Source organism: Boleophthalmus pectinirostris, unplaced genomic scaffold (genome assembly GCF_026225935.1).
Source record: "Boleophthalmus pectinirostris isolate CB_2022bp ecotype Guang Dong unplaced genomic scaffold, ASM2622593v1 HiC_scaffold_21, whole genome shotgun sequence".
In the NCBI taxonomy this organism is placed as follows: Eukaryota; Metazoa; Chordata; class Actinopteri; order Gobiiformes; family Gobiidae; genus Boleophthalmus; species Boleophthalmus pectinirostris.
This window is the reverse complement of record NW_026571175.1, coordinates 13759842-13775593: the sequence shown is the minus strand read 5'-3', so window position 1 is coordinate 13775593 and position 15752 is coordinate 13759842. Positions and strand designations below refer to the sequence as shown.

At 38.2% G+C, this 15752-nt stretch overlaps 1 protein-coding gene across 1 annotated transcript in view; it reads left to right on the top strand.

The window, feature by feature from the left end:
* The window catches only part of khdrbs3 (KH domain containing, RNA binding, signal transduction associated 3), a 133218-nt gene that overhangs the window by 60447 nt on the left and 57019 nt on the right, over positions 1-15752 (top strand). The window contains exon 3 of the mRNA XM_055157495.1: positions 5398-5514. Coding sequence (XP_055013470.1) covers positions 5398-5514 — 117 coding nt within the window. The remainder of the gene's footprint in view (positions 1-5397; positions 5515-15752) is intronic.

Here is a 15752-nt window from a genome sequence, read left to right as displayed (position 1 = left end):
TTTTTTTTTTATAAGTACAAATGGCAAACAAAGTAATTTAACCCATTTAAAATACAAAATAAAACACCCAGTTGAAGGATGTGCATATTAGGGCTGCAAACTAAATATTATTGTATTAGCTGATTAGTGAAAGATTATTGTTTCCATTAGTCGTCACATTATTATTTCTATTGTACACTGAGACTTTTATAATATAATTTTAACCAAATAAATGTTAAAATATGGTTACTGAAGTCTTCAAAATACACTGATTTTGTAAGTTTTTGTGAGTATATATTATTGAGGAAAATCAGACATTGTTAATTATTTGTTTATACATAATAATACTTATGCTTATAACAATACACAAATGCCACCATTTTTGTTATTAAAAAGTCTGTATGTGTTTAGAGCCCTATATATAGTTTATATTCTGTAGGTTTAGGCTGAAGTTGGAAATCTGAGTACCTGGCAGAAATCCAACCTACAAAATGAATCTGTGATAAAGGTGAAATTGACAACTTTATCACTGCACTAAATCATACTCTTAAAGGGGTTGCAGTTTATTAGTGGGTCAGACTGATGGAACTGGAATCAAAGCTTATCTTAGTCTCATTGTGCCTCTGAGCAAGACAGCTCACTCACATTGTCACATGGAGTCAATACATGGGGCTCCTTGGTTTGGGCATCTTGCATGAATAACTTCCCAAACAATGATGTGATATTGTGTTGAATAGCATTTGTTTTTGACTTGGTGCATTCTTGTTTTGGTGAGAACAAGATTACTGCACTGGAAACAACTGTCAACTCAAAGCTAATGTAGTGAAAATGTGTCCAACAAGCGTGCAGTGTCAAATTTTGCAAACAGCACAAGAGTCTAATTACATTTGAAAAGTGTGGAAATATTGGCATGTTTTCGGTGACTGCAATATTCCTTTGTATTTTTATCTCTATCATCGCAATTAATTGTTTGTTTCACACAAGCCTTCAGGCAGAACAAGTGCACACAGCAAGCACAGCAACATGGGGAGATGTTGGCCATTCAGTGTGCTCCTGTGAATCATTGTTCAAGCGAAGCATGCCTTGGCTGATCGGGCTGATCAACGCTTCATCCAGGTGGAGATGATGGATGTGCAGGAGAATATTTGGACTCAGCACATTTCGGCTAACCTTTTGTCTCCCTTTCCGGCATCGTGGTAATAATGTCTGCATTGTCAGTAAATAAAGCGACATAAATGGCAAGCTTTGTCTTCATCAAAAAACAGACCAAAAGGTATTTATTTTTCTGCATCTGTTGTTTGTACAGAGCTTATTCAGTCTCGCTGGGACTAAAGATTTTAAATGTAGTTAAATTAAGGTCTTGGAGGAGACACACTCTTGCTTTGTTTAACCAATCTCTTTCATCATCACTGTAGAATCACTGAAATGTGTCAGTGTGTTATGCCAGATGCCCTTCCTGATTGTGAGTAGCGTGCACCTGGGTTGCTACAAATCTGCTGCCATTACACATCCCAGTTTCAATTCTGTTTTGGATGTTATTCCTTCCATAAAACACAATGTACCAACATAGTGAACTTTGATTTTAATCATTTTGTTTTTGAAGTTGTGTAATCTTTAAAAGCTTCTGAGAATAATTGGATAGACTGGTTGCGTCAGAACGTATGAAGTGGTTATGAAATGATTTCTACCTTTTGTAACTCCAAAGGCTTTTGTCCAAATTAGGCCTATTTGGATTATGGAACCAATACTATTACAATAGTACAATCTTCACATTTAAGTTATTAACAGTCATAGATGCCCAGAGCACAGTTAATCACTCACTCCCAGTTGATGTAATGTCTTGCCCAAAGACACAAGTACATGTGGAAATCAAACTATCACCTTAGCTTTAGTGTACAAACATCTCCAAATGAGAACACACAAATAGCCCCAGAATAATATAGGTGTCAAGATGTGATGTAATACATCTAGCTTTTGTTATTTTTTAGGCTGCATAGTTTTTTTTTTTCGGTTTCTCCCTGATAAAATACAATATTCCAGTGTAGTCTGATGTCTCTGATGTCAAACAAACTTTTACAAAGCTCAACTTGGATAAATAAGACAACCTTTTGAAAACCTTTTGAATTCTTGTTGCTCTAGAAAGAAAGGACATGGAGGGTTGCATTTAGAAGTACAAGTTCGTGTTGTATATTTGCTAGAAGTGCTACGTGTTCTGGTATTGTGAGATTTTGAAATTGAAATGGCATCTTTTTGGTGACTCAGCAGCGATGGAACAGTGAGTGCCTCTTCTCATTTGAACCTTTTTACAGCTTGATGCTTTTAAACATGCAATATTACCTCTATTTTATAATACGTCTGCAAGAAAGTTGCTATACTTAACTCGTCTGCAAAATTAGCAAACCTTTACAACAGTGACAACGCTATACCATTCTATACGAAGCCACCCAATTACCAGACTTTTCTACTTAATTTTGACTTAATTTGGCAGTTTTGTCCGTGAATATGCTGAGTACACTCTTATGCAAAGGTGACTATGTCTTCTATACAAATCAGAGCAAGGTCGTTACATTGCGGGAGGCCACTTAGTCCCATTTGCAGGAACATGGCTAGATTTGACACAGTGGGGCATGGTATTTACTTTGAGGCTCGGGTTGAATAGAGCACCGCATGATCCAGTATAAGCACTGCCTCTAATTATAGACCCCATCGCAAAGTAGAGAGAGAGAAAGGGAGAGATGCTGGAATTGGCCAGGAAAAAAAAAAAAAAAACAACAGTCAGTTACAGCATTAGAGCGAATCACTAAAGCTCCCGGCTCAAATCCCTCATTCAGGAAACAGCGAGCACGCTTCCCTAATAAGCACCCAGTTTCAGGACAAAAGGCGGGAGAGAGATAGGTGAGGTGTAGAACAAAAATGGTTGATTTTTTTTGGTGCTCAGACAGCTAATTGATAGCCGGGGTAGTTGGAGCAGGCAGCTGTATAACTCACAGGTAAAGGATAACCAGAGCTAATATCACACTGACCATCTCAAATCGCCTCTGAGCCCCTATGGCAAAAGTTATGAGAATTTAGGAGCGATTTCACTAAACATATATTTCTAGTAGGCATGAATAAATCATCTTCAAAATTAAACCAAATGTATTGCCAAATATGTAATAAGTTCAATTTCTACGTTTCATTTCATCTGCAAACCTGGTCTCATTAGTATGATGAGGATAAATTTGCAATCATGGCATTGCCATGTGGGCGTATGGTCTCTGGCCAGCAATAGGCACAGGAAACAGGATTAAGTTGTTTGCAAATGACTTGTGTAGGAGACAGTGAATATTTTAGTAATACATTGGTCACTTATTTGAATGTACATAGACATGCCAGGTGTTTACTGTTTGAAACGGTGGATTGGTACATGTTTTTTTGTTGTCTTTCTGTAAAGTCCAGAACAAAAAAAGTTGCAAATTCACAGTTTATTGTTCAGATATGATGTGTCTAAAATCCCTCAGTCGTCCAGGTAGAATCCACGGAGAGGAGGAATGCAATTTGTCAACTGGACAAAAGTTTTCAGATTTGAATTAAAGCTACCATATCTAATTAGATTAACTGATCTGACCCTGTTGTATTCTCACATTTCACCACTGGATGCTATCTACATTACTGCTGTCTGATAGTGTACCAGCTTTGGTCTGACAGAAGATCAGAGAGCACAGGTGAGCCTAAACAAATTCAGTGGGAACAGGTTTTACATCTGACATCTTCTGGTAAAATAAAAATCAAATAAACTGACAGACAGTAGCTGTAAAGATACTTTTACTAAAATGTATTGAATTGTATTTTATCCCAAAATTCTTCAAATGTTCTGGTATTGGATCTTGTTTTTGTTCTGTAATGTTCTAATGTGTAAAATGAAAGACTTATTGTCAAATGAACTGAATCTGCCGCAACCCGTCTGCACATATTTCACCTATCTACTAAGTGTATCTGTGTTGGCATCACTGCGATGCACTATCTTTGATATATAGGGTGGGCCTATGACATTGTGCCGACACCCACATCCTTGGACACTAGTGCTTAGTGTGTAGGTTTTATGGCAAAAAGCCGTGACCTTGCAAAGTCATCTGAGCCCGGAAGCCTTTGATGGACGGTTTTACGCCAAAGGTGCCGGGGTTCAGCACTCGCTCAAACAAGACCATCATGATTATTAATGTTCAAACATTCGGAAACGCAGTGTGCTTTGAACTAATATCAGGGAGCGAACTTGAGATTTCAGCAAAGCACAGAGATGCTGCAGGCTGTGGGACATGACCCAAAATGCTGGGAGAGGCATTAATGATTCATCTAATGATAATTCTGTTACTAATGCAAGGAAGTGGAATATTTTTCAAGTTTGTTTGCAGTTTCTTTTCACTCAAACAGAAGCATTCACAAAAATATGGAATAAAGATTTAGACTGCATTTACAAAATTTATTGCAGCATCAAAACTTGAGGGTTAACAATTAAAATTTTCTGTACCTACTCTAACAACAAGACAAGGACTAATCATATAGAAAAAAACTTTTAATCAAATGTTTTGCCTCATATTGATCAATCATGATTTTTGATTCCATTTTATTGTTTCTCCACATGTATTTTAAAGATACGTTAGTAGACGAGGATCTGTCACATAAAAGGTTGATATCTGACTATTTAAAACCATTAGTTCATTATACAATTAAAGCAGAACTAAGTTAAATGTCATTGTAACTCCTTGTGGTGGTTAAATATGTATTTTCAGGGCATTTGAAGCGTCCGTCATCTCCCTCTACTGTCTCTGGAGGAAAACCACCCTTGCAAAAATGGCTGACATCAATCTAAAGAGAATCCTCCTGGGCAACCCTGGCTGTTTTTTATATTTGGCTGAAAGATACTTAGTTCTGCTTCAAAACTATGCTGCCCTATTGGAGATATTCGGTATATAACTTTTGTGAAGAGGAAGATGCAACCAAATCCACTTCTGCAAAATATTTCTAAAAAACATACAGTTAAAAAAAGATCTAGCTTTATTCACAACTGACCTTGTATTAAAATACTGCATTACCTGATTTCCCTGAAAAGTTTTAACGCATCAAAAGTCTCAAATATAGACATTATTACAGCATACCTGGTTTCTGCTGACTCAAGTTCACTTCAGAGCAGCAAATTGGATTTTGTTTGTCGAGTAAGCATAACAAAATTGTATGCAGATTGTTTTATACTTCCTTATTCAACATTAAAGCCGGAGATGGCGTAAGAGCTGTTGAAAGCATGTCAAATAAGGCCCCATACTGTTCCTCTCAACTGTCAGGAGCCCAGTGGAGCGTTGTGTGACTGACATGAGGCATTTGCTTTGCCATCTATGCACGCACACATTCGGATTGATCTGACTGTGTTTCTCTCTTCTGCAGTTTAACTTTGTGGGCAAACTCCTGGGGCCACGCGGGAACTCGTTAAAAAGACTACAGGAGGACACCCTCACCAAGATGTCAATTCTCGGCAAAGGATCCATGAGAGACAAGGAAAAGGTAATACTCCACACCACTGCACTTCCTTTTTCACTTTGAACTTCGTTTTAACTTTGTCTACACTGTCACTGCTGGAAGTTGCTTGCTGTATGGATTTATCAAAACTGTTTCTTCATAAATTTTAAGTCCAAGCTGGTTTAGTCAAGAACATCTAATATTTATTTTCAATTAGATTTTTCTGACAAGCATTATAATAGTGATTAACTTTTGTTGTAAGTTCACAAGTTCAACGTGTCCAGATGAATTGACAAAAAAGACTGAAATATGAACTGAGAAACTGATTAAAGAATCACATTTCAGAACATGTTTGTACAGTTTTAAAGTGGTTTACAACTTCTCTAATTAGCTTTTTGCATCCATTAAATTGCGATTTTTATTCAATTGCGATTAATCTTGCAGTCCTACATTACTTGCATTATCTTCTCTGACAATTTGCTGTAAGTCTCTCCACTCTTCGACCCATTTTCTGTTTTACTACCTTGTTTGAAAAATCTTACAAGTAAAAAAATCAAACATACTGCACAAATCAACCTTCACGAGGGTTTCTCTCTCATTAGCATAATCAGAGTTGGAGAGTTGTTTGAGTAATCCTGTTTTTCTGTTACTTTTGTTTTTTATCTGTGTTTTTCATGAAATTTCAAATCAACATTCCAAGAGAAAATATTGTTTACTTTCTTGTGAATATGTGAATTATTAATTTACTTCCTTGATTTATTGTGAGATCTATGGACGATGACTTCTGCTGATATTTTTTGTCCGATATGCAGAGACGATGTAGGTAATTTTTCCCAATGGATGAAATTAAAATGTAGGACAGACTAGGGGTGGGCATGATTAGTCGACTAATCGATAATTGATTATTAAGAATTTCGTCGATTACGTTCATTTCTAATCGACAAACCGAATGTTGGTTTCTGTGCGTAGATATGAAGCTGCGTCTGACAGTGCAAACACTGGAGTTGCGGCCTCAGTTCCACATTTGGACTGTAGCTCCTCCTCGGAGACACTGTACCCCTCAATGAGTGCGTTTACATGCACATCAGTGTCCTGGTTTCGTCATGGTGCATGTATGCGCAGTATCCCGTTTACTGCAACTTAAAGAGCTGCGCTAAACCTGCACACGTCCGACCTTTGAAAACATCACGACACACACAGAACAGACTGACCTTCAGCATCAACATCCCTCTGTCACAGAAAGAACACCAATATTCAACTGAGTCATGTCCTTTAATCCGACAGAAGCTGAACCACATCAGCACACAAAAGTGTTTTGTTTTTTTCTTCGCTTAGTTTATACAAATTATCTATGCGGTTTTAAGTGTCATTTCTGTAAGACTTGCGCAAAGCTGCATTAAGCACATTATAATGTCAAACTGGCTGACGTGGCTCTATAGTGGTTATGGTTTATATGTTGTAAAGTTGAGTGTATTTTTGCAGATTAGTAACAGTAATAATAATGATGATACTTGTTATATAAAAAAGTTCGATCATTAATTCTCCCGACGATTGATTAATAAAATTTCATTGAAAGCCCATCCCTAGGACAGACTCATCCACAACCTTCTTTTACTACAAAGTGTGTATAGTGCCGTGTAATCACATTTTTGCAGTACCCTCTTGTCCTCTGCTAGAGATTTATGTTCGATAGCCGATACATTAAAAAAGGGCAAATATCAGCCAACCGATATATCTGTACGGACATGCCTATCTCTACTGTGAATGTTCTGTGTTATGGTAATCCTCCAATTCTTTATGTACAATATCTCAATACAGCACAGACTATCCATTTTATTACGACTCACTTTGAAAGACATTCCACCTGTGACATGCTACCTCCAAAAACAAATCTCAAAAGTAAATGAAAATACAACCGTCTTGGAGGTCAAACCCTTTTTCAATCTTGGCTCTACAAAGCAGAAATGTACCAGATCAAATGCAGAGCGTAGAGACAGTGCTGTCTGCATTCCTGATTTTGTCTTCTTCAAGTATTGGTATAGAACTCAAAAACACACATAAATCTATAAAAAATAACCCCTCGCCAATTCTTTTTAATGAAGCTGATTGCGTGCGGATATAAGGGATCTAAGTGTGCCTGTTTAACTCGCCGCGATTGATTGCCGATTGGACAGTTTAAATCGACTTGTCAGCGTCTGCCCTCCTCCTGTTTGTCAGTGGAGATTTGTGAGACAGCGTGATTCTCGCTATCATATGAGCACATTCTTTTTGATTACAGCAATCAATAGCCTTTGATGGCCGTGTGGAGTTGAGGAGCTATAGACGAAGAAGAGTTGTCACGTTCAAGTACTGACCTCGTGCGTTCACATGTCTTCACCAGAACAACGTGAGATTTATGACGGACACTTCACCAGACCAGAATGTGGCGCACAGCAAGGAATCTAGATGTTTTTCTGTTTCAGTGTCTGAGTGTTCTTTATATCCCGTTGTGGCGGTCTACAGCATGCACTATATCACTGTTCCGGCCTGGTGTGGGGTTAGATTGACTGCTGCTGCTAACATTGAGTCGAACGTCAATGATGAAAACGGGCGGAGCGATATGTGAAAAAAATAATCACCTTTTTTTTTTAACCATATTGATCAATTTCAATCTTCAATCTGATTTTCTTTCATGTTATTGAAAATATAGACCGGTTGATTTCAAGCTTAGAGAGCATGTTGCCAGGATCGATTGCCATTTCATTGAGGTTTCTATTTTTCACACTTTTTTTCTGCCCAAGATTTCTGAAAAGCCATTAATCAAGTTTCTTTATAGCAAAAGAAAACATCAACTGGACAAACGTGTTTTTTATTTACTTTAAAAAGTTTGTCCAGTTGTCAGAATTTAATTTTCACTTAGTGCCTCTGCTCAATTTCATTTTTCTCCAGCAACTAGGTCAGGAATCGGAATACACTAGAGAGTTTGCAAGAACCTCGGAAGTTGTAGACCTCGCTGTGAAGCCATGACGTCAAATTCAAGCATCTGTCTGGGTCCCTTTTGTGGTACAGCACAACAGTAAACAAAGAGGTCGAGATGGATGTAGATGAAGCCATACATTCTGTGTTGGCAACGATTCCTGAGATCAAGGATTTAAAGCCGGAATAAAGAGAATGTTTGGTGAATTTTATCAAGGTTAAAGACATTATTGCCCTTCTACCTACGGGATTTGGCGCATTACATATGCCTACAACCAAATAGCAGCGATTGGTTAAATAAAAAAAGTACCCACTTACTGTCGAGCAAACGAATCCTACTGATGTGAGGTCAGAGAGTTTCCACGAAGTGAAACCAGCAGATGAATCAGGCCTGGACAGAAAAATTTGCTTGAGGTTTTGTGTAAATAATTATATGTAGATTTTTCAGACAGTACTTCTTGAGTACTGTAGTCATATTTGTAAATGAGAATTAGTTCTCAAACGCATTTTTAAGTGACATAATAATAGCATTATTGGGCAGAGTTGGTATGTACTATGGATTTCCTTCCAGTTATAGTAAGGTAATACCCCACGGCCCCTTTTGATATATTTGCGTACACTAACAAGCCTTTATTTGCATACTTCTACACTTGGCCCAGTTAAATGTTAGCCTTGACCTGCATATTATTATAGATTCTTCAGTGGAGCATCTGTAACATCTCTAGTTGGTATTTTGGAAGAATAGAGCACATTATTGAGCTGATGGTAACAGTTACTGTCTGGAAACTTAAGTCAAATCTAGTAACTGTGCTTCACAAATATGTTCTGAAATGCATCTGATTCTTGTGTTAGCTTTTCTCTGTGTTTCTAGATCTGAGTAACAACAAGTAAAACTCTTTTGATATCTTTTCAAAATTCTTCAGCCCTTCTACTTTTATGTTCAAAAGTTCAAATCCAATGAAACGTAGACATCTATAACTGCTGTGTATTAGGACTTACATTCTCTGAGTCGCTCCTGTCCGGCTCTGTCCTGTCAGCAGCAGATGATGTAAAGTCCCGCTCTCGCTCTGCCCCTTCTCGTTAACGCTGTGATTAACTCATCCATTTTCCACTCGGGGACTTGGACTCCCTCTTTAATTCTACTCGTACGCAAAACACATCTCCGTGAGTGGGGTTTGAAACCGAAGATAACACCTTACTGTCTACGGGACGTGCTGCATGCTCGGTCATGTTCCCCTTTGCTGAATTATCATACATTTCATTAACAACCTGATAAAATATGGACGCCAAGCTGATCTGGGAAATGTTTTGCAGATGGGGTAACTACTACTTTTTTTTTTTTTTTCATCTTTTTGAGTTTATCGTGATCTTTTGACTCTCTGAATGAGGCTGCATCAAGTTATCAAGGCTGTAGTTTTTCTGTGGAGTGGATCTGACTCGAGAAGTAATAGAGTGTATAAGGCGTATAGCTGCAAATGGAAATGTGCAGAAGGGAATAAAAAGGACGGTTGCTAGCAAAAGGCATCTATATACAGGTCAGATTTCAAAATACCAAGTGAAATAGGATTGCCTCGGAAAATGTGGATATATTTAAGCAAAAGCAGTACTCCTCTGGTCAGACTCCAGATGAATTAAATTTGTCATGTACTGAATCAGCAAAGGAGCAGAACATTTTGCAGCTTAACATAAAGGTGCTGTGTAACTTTTCTTGTCTACATTTTATTGCTCAGAATGTTTCACACACTGGGTTTGAAGTAATCTATTTGGAAGTTATTAAAAATACCTTAAAGGTGCAATGTGTAACATTTCTGGTGGAGAGTGTTATATATTTGTCTCCATGGAGATGTTATCACTTAACCTGGAATTATCCCACAATGACATTAAATCTGTTTCCATTGAGACAAGCAAATATCACACCATCATGAAATAAATGCTAAATGAATAAATTGCCATGCCATGGAACAGTCAAGGCACATCTCCATGGATACAAGCACATAATGATGCTTAACCAAAAAAGTTACATACTGCACCTTCAAATGACACTTTTTATTTTACTGTCTCCTCTCTACAGATCTGATCTGTAACATGGTCTGGTGGCTATACTGGGTAATATTCTAGATAAAGCAAGAACAGTAAACCCTCCACCAGAAAAGTTACACATTGCACTTTTAAGCATCTTAGAATCTACTAAAACAAAACCATCAGACCACAGACATTAATTGTTCAATTAGTGTACAGATTGTTTTGCATAAGTTGCAGTTTTATTGTTACAATTTGAGCCATTCACAAGTCAAATGTGTTTATCTACTCCAAGGTAAAGCATTGACTCATGTTTAGACTCACAGTTTGATTTCTATCTGAGACTTGCAGAGCACAGTATATTATTGCACTGCCTTTTCTTCCATTCACCTCAGTGTAATGGATATGTGTGCGCTTGGATATTCTGCTCTAAGCTGCGTCTCCAGCAGCCCTCTGGTCTGCTGCATTGTGGCCCTCTGTATCCAGGGTGAACGGCTTTGGCTAAGCTGATTTACAGAAAAAATGTAAACCAGGGCAAGATGCTGCCAATCGATAGGAGGAACAGACAGCTGTAATCTGCCGCCGAGGGCTGCTGAGCAGCTATAGACTCCACTGGATCACCAACTCCTCTTATCAGGCTAAGGGAGCTCCCTCCTGCTACAGCAGTGAACAGAATGATCCAGACATACATGCAGATTGGTTTCATGGTGCAGAAGATAACAATGTGTGCTGCCTCACATTGTCGATTTTCTCTACAGGAGGTAATGAGAAAATGATATAATATGTGCAGAACATAATAGTTTGAAAGAGTTTTACTGTATGCCAATAGCCTCCTGTTTCACATGAAGGAATGTGGTCTTATTATACATGCTATGTGTAATTGTAACACAAGGTTTTGACTAGAGCATCTCGTTTTTAACTTGTAATTAAAAGATCAACTTTTGACTTGTCTTAGTAGTTTCCCGTGCGTTCATTTCAGTGTCTGAAAAGGGAAGATTTAGGTTAATATTTACACATTTGATTTGTCTTTCCACCAGTAAATCTCAGTATACAACCAAAACTGTAGAAACAGTCAAAATAAATGATTAGCTTTTTATTTGCCATTGCCAATGAGGAAGGTTAGCAAACATTCAATCACTGCTATAGAAAAAAAAAGCTAGATGAAACTGAAAGTCATGGCTTGTTTAAAATGTGAAAAAACAGAACTAGTTATTTAAAATGTTTGCTGCAATTCCTTTCACCACAATGAGTTTATGTGCATTTCACAACTCTCAGAGGCCAGAGCAGAGCTTTGCCCTCACACCACTGCTCACAGCAAATAGCAAGCCAACAGCGCACCATTGTCAGGTTCACAAATGATAAAAACATTTTGTAATTAGAGGCAGACAGCCTACATCAGTTCCATTTTGACCCTTAGAGCTTTTACAACACATCCTTACTGGCATTATGTGCTAGCAAATCACATTTTAGACAGAAAAACAGAATAATGATGTTTTTGGTTTCTTTCCTGTGCAAATATGAGATGCCACACATGAAAGAGAAGCAGGCATCCCGCTCCCCAACAGACGACACCAGTCGCTCCGTCGGTGGAGGTGCTGTGCGCAGCCCTGCGCTCATAAAACAACACAGATTTATGGGTAGAATTATCATATCATTAACATACCACCAGCACTCTTAAAAGAAGGTTATTTATAATTAGATGACATCAGAGACGCCGCAAGTTGGAGGTAGGAAGAGGAAGTCTATGCCATTGGAAGACCCCATGAGAGGACTTTATTTTTTGTTGTTAAAACTGAGAATCTGGGACATCCAACCTGTTGTTTTCTCTGCTCGATATGGCGAGGAGATACAGCGCCGTCCTAATTCCAGCCATCAATAACAATCCCGGCCTGCTTCTGTCGAGCTACTGTGGCCTCTGTAGCCCTCGCAATGTTTACTGCGCTGTAGTCTAAACGAACCGGGGCGGCGGATAGAGGAATGACTTAGTGCTGCTCCATTTTCCAACACTTAACCGAACACGAACGCGCCCAGGTAACAGGCATTCACCTCGAACGACCTGCTTAGAGCTCTACTGTTTGCCACTCACGGAATGTAGAAGGAATTTTTTCAGGTTGTTCGATGCAGTTTGTAGAGGTTAGTATTAGGGGTCGGACAAGACACAATTTCCACAAGATGAGACGTGAGATTTGGTCCACGAGAATAGATGAGATTTTGACATACTTCGTGATAAGTCGTGCAGTTCACTTCACAATTTTGGCTTCACCATTTTTGATTTACTTTAAAATATTGTTGCTGTCATTGTAGCACTGCCTTTTGGACCTACAACTTCTCAAGAAATGTAACTTGCCAGCAGTGTTCTTTTTGTCCAGTTCAAATGTAGACTTAACATTTATCACATGCCTGCACAAACTTCTGGCAGCTTTGTCTCACGAGATCTTGTCCTGTTGCTAGTTGGTAAAGTTGCCCCAATAGCTTTATAGATTTGTCGGAAAAATGTCTTTCGGCCTGCTGGAAAATTGCTCAGCAATGTGTTCATTAGAGAGGTTTCATTTTTGGCACAACATGGAAATATGTATCCTTTTGTTTCTGACCGCTGATGGTATAATGGGGTATAATATGGAGTTTGGCACAGGCAGATTTGGATATTTTTTCACAAAGTACCCATCTCCACTGCTGTTCTGCCAGTGCTAATATCATCTTTCAATTATACAACACCACCGAGTATTCCAACATTTCTCTCACTGAATGTGGCCCAACTTAAAACTAAGCAATTGTTCGTAATTAAGCATGGGTAATGGTGGTCACTTTGCCCAACTAACTGCCAAATGTGTTACATTACAATGAAAGAAATTTAGTCTAGAGAGATGGCTATTGTTGAAATGAATTCTGTTGGTAAGTATTTCCCTGCTTCTAAAGACTTGCTGAATCAAATATGACCTAAACATGAAACTTTTGTGTTATTGGCCAAGACATTTCCCACTGGAGCAGAGCAAGTAGAAATATGAAAAATATGTTTATGTTAAGAAAATAATATGTTAAGTTTAAAGTTATATTTATATTTGATTTGCTTTTAATAAGAAAAAAAATCAAATTCATTCACTTTCCCTTTTGGGTGTAGTTGCGACAAAAAACATCATCCCTAATTCGTTGAAGCTTCACAAATTTTGACAAACTTCATTATTATCCAAGTTTGTATTCTGAGCCGTAGGTGAGTGTTGACAGAAAAAAAAAAAAAAATCTATTGAAGCAAATGTTTACCTGAAGCTTTGGTGTGCCTGCTGCTTCTGCTCTGCTGGAGGTGCATTCAACTCCACCTGAATTGAAAAAAACACTTGATAACGATTTTCTATCTAGAAGGATGTTGAAGGCGACGATTGACTCGGTGTGGTCTGCACTTTCTTTGGACGTTCGGCAGAGCAGGCATGTGGCTTACTTATGAACTGCACACCTGGACCACCATCTGGAGAAGGTCATGGAGAGGGCACGGTTTTAAACATTGATGGAGCAGTGGGCAAAATAGTGGGATGAAAGTTTGATACCGGAGTTGAAGCATTTGAGCAGGATGCCGCAAGACTCTGTAAACGCCTCCACTGGTTGCAGATTGTTATTATGACAAAGAGCTTTTAATGATTCGGAATGTTCCTCCAGGGAAGACTTCAGAGTATGAATCTAAGCAGAGAACACAAATATGGCGACTATGCACTGCAATGTGATATTCCCAAATCCCACAAGGAGCGAAGTAGATAAACTAACTTGTCTAAGGTAGTTATACTTATTTTGATTTCTGCATTCGAACAAAATGATTTTAATGTAATTTTTTTTGTGTTATGTGTTTGCATATGCTTAGTGTTTCTTGCTTAATTTATTCCAATAATCTGCAGAGATACAAATAGCACATCGACTCTCTCACAGCTGTTGAATATGTCTGTTACATCTGCCCATTGTCTTAGAAAAGTATGAATGATTTAAGAGTCAAATTACTGAGAAGAGAAGAGTGGATAGGTCGATAACTGTGACCTCGTGTAATCAATTGATCGCGTCCCTGGTGGTTGACGGTTCAATTCTCCCTCTCGTGAGTGTACTGTCTGTTCCTTGACAATATTGAAGTAAATACCTGTATTTTAATATTTTTTTTTTGCATTATCCCAATAATGATAATGTTTTATGGCAATCAATTAGAAATGTGCAACAATATAACTTAGAGAGTAGGTATATCATGCTGTATATTCTTATAGGAAGAGTACATACAGCAAATTTATTTTCTTTATGTTTTACTTCAGGTCTACAGCCTATTTTTTATAATTAATTGACAGTATAATGTATATTATTTTGCATATCTTAAAAACAACAACAACAAAACAATAATAACAATTGCAATGTATTTTATTTGGGTTCCTGGTAGGGATGGGCATTCAATTAAATTTTCTTAATCGATCGTCGGGAGAGTTAACGATCAGTTATCGAATAATCAAATGTTTTTATATTAAAATTATCATAATTATTATTACTATTTGCACTACTAATCTGCATAAATAAATTAAACTTTACAACATATAAACCGTAACCAGTATAGAGCCACATCAACCTGTTTGACATTATAATGTGTTTAATGCAGCTTTGTGCAAGTATCACAGAAACAAAACTTAAAACCACATTGCTAATTTGCATAAACTAAGTGAAGAAAAAAAAACAGCTCTTGTGCGCAGTCAACTTCTGTCGGACTAAAGGACACGTCTCAGTGCAATATGGTTAGGGTGACCACATTTCTGCTTGTCAAAACCAGGACACTGTATGGGGGGGTGGGAGGTGGGGCCTTGTCGTTGACATTGAGCTACTCTCACCTGGCAGAGCTTTTTAATGTTTTTTGGTGTCCTGGTGAGCTTTGAGGTCCCTGGCACCCCCACTGGACACCGAAACATATGTGCCTGCTTTGTACACTGTCCACATGGCCTCCCACTTGTCCTGTCCGAGCCGGAAAGCGGGGAATTTCTTTTTAAATGTGCATTTGCGCTTCGACATGTTGCAGGCTGATCGACTGTTTGTGTCTGCTTGCTCATTCTGACTGCAGAGAGCTATGAGAGCCAGTCAGTTTAATGGGCCCAATGAAAGGTAATAAAAACCCGGACGTTTGGATCACTTTATATATAAAAAAAAAAAAATCTGGATGGCCAGGACAGGACGTGGAAAGCGGACATGTCCGGGTTTGGTCACCCTACACTACGCACAGCAACCTACATTCGGTTTGTCGATTAAAAATTAATGTAATCAACAAAATTCTTAATGATCAGTTATCGATTAATCAACTATTC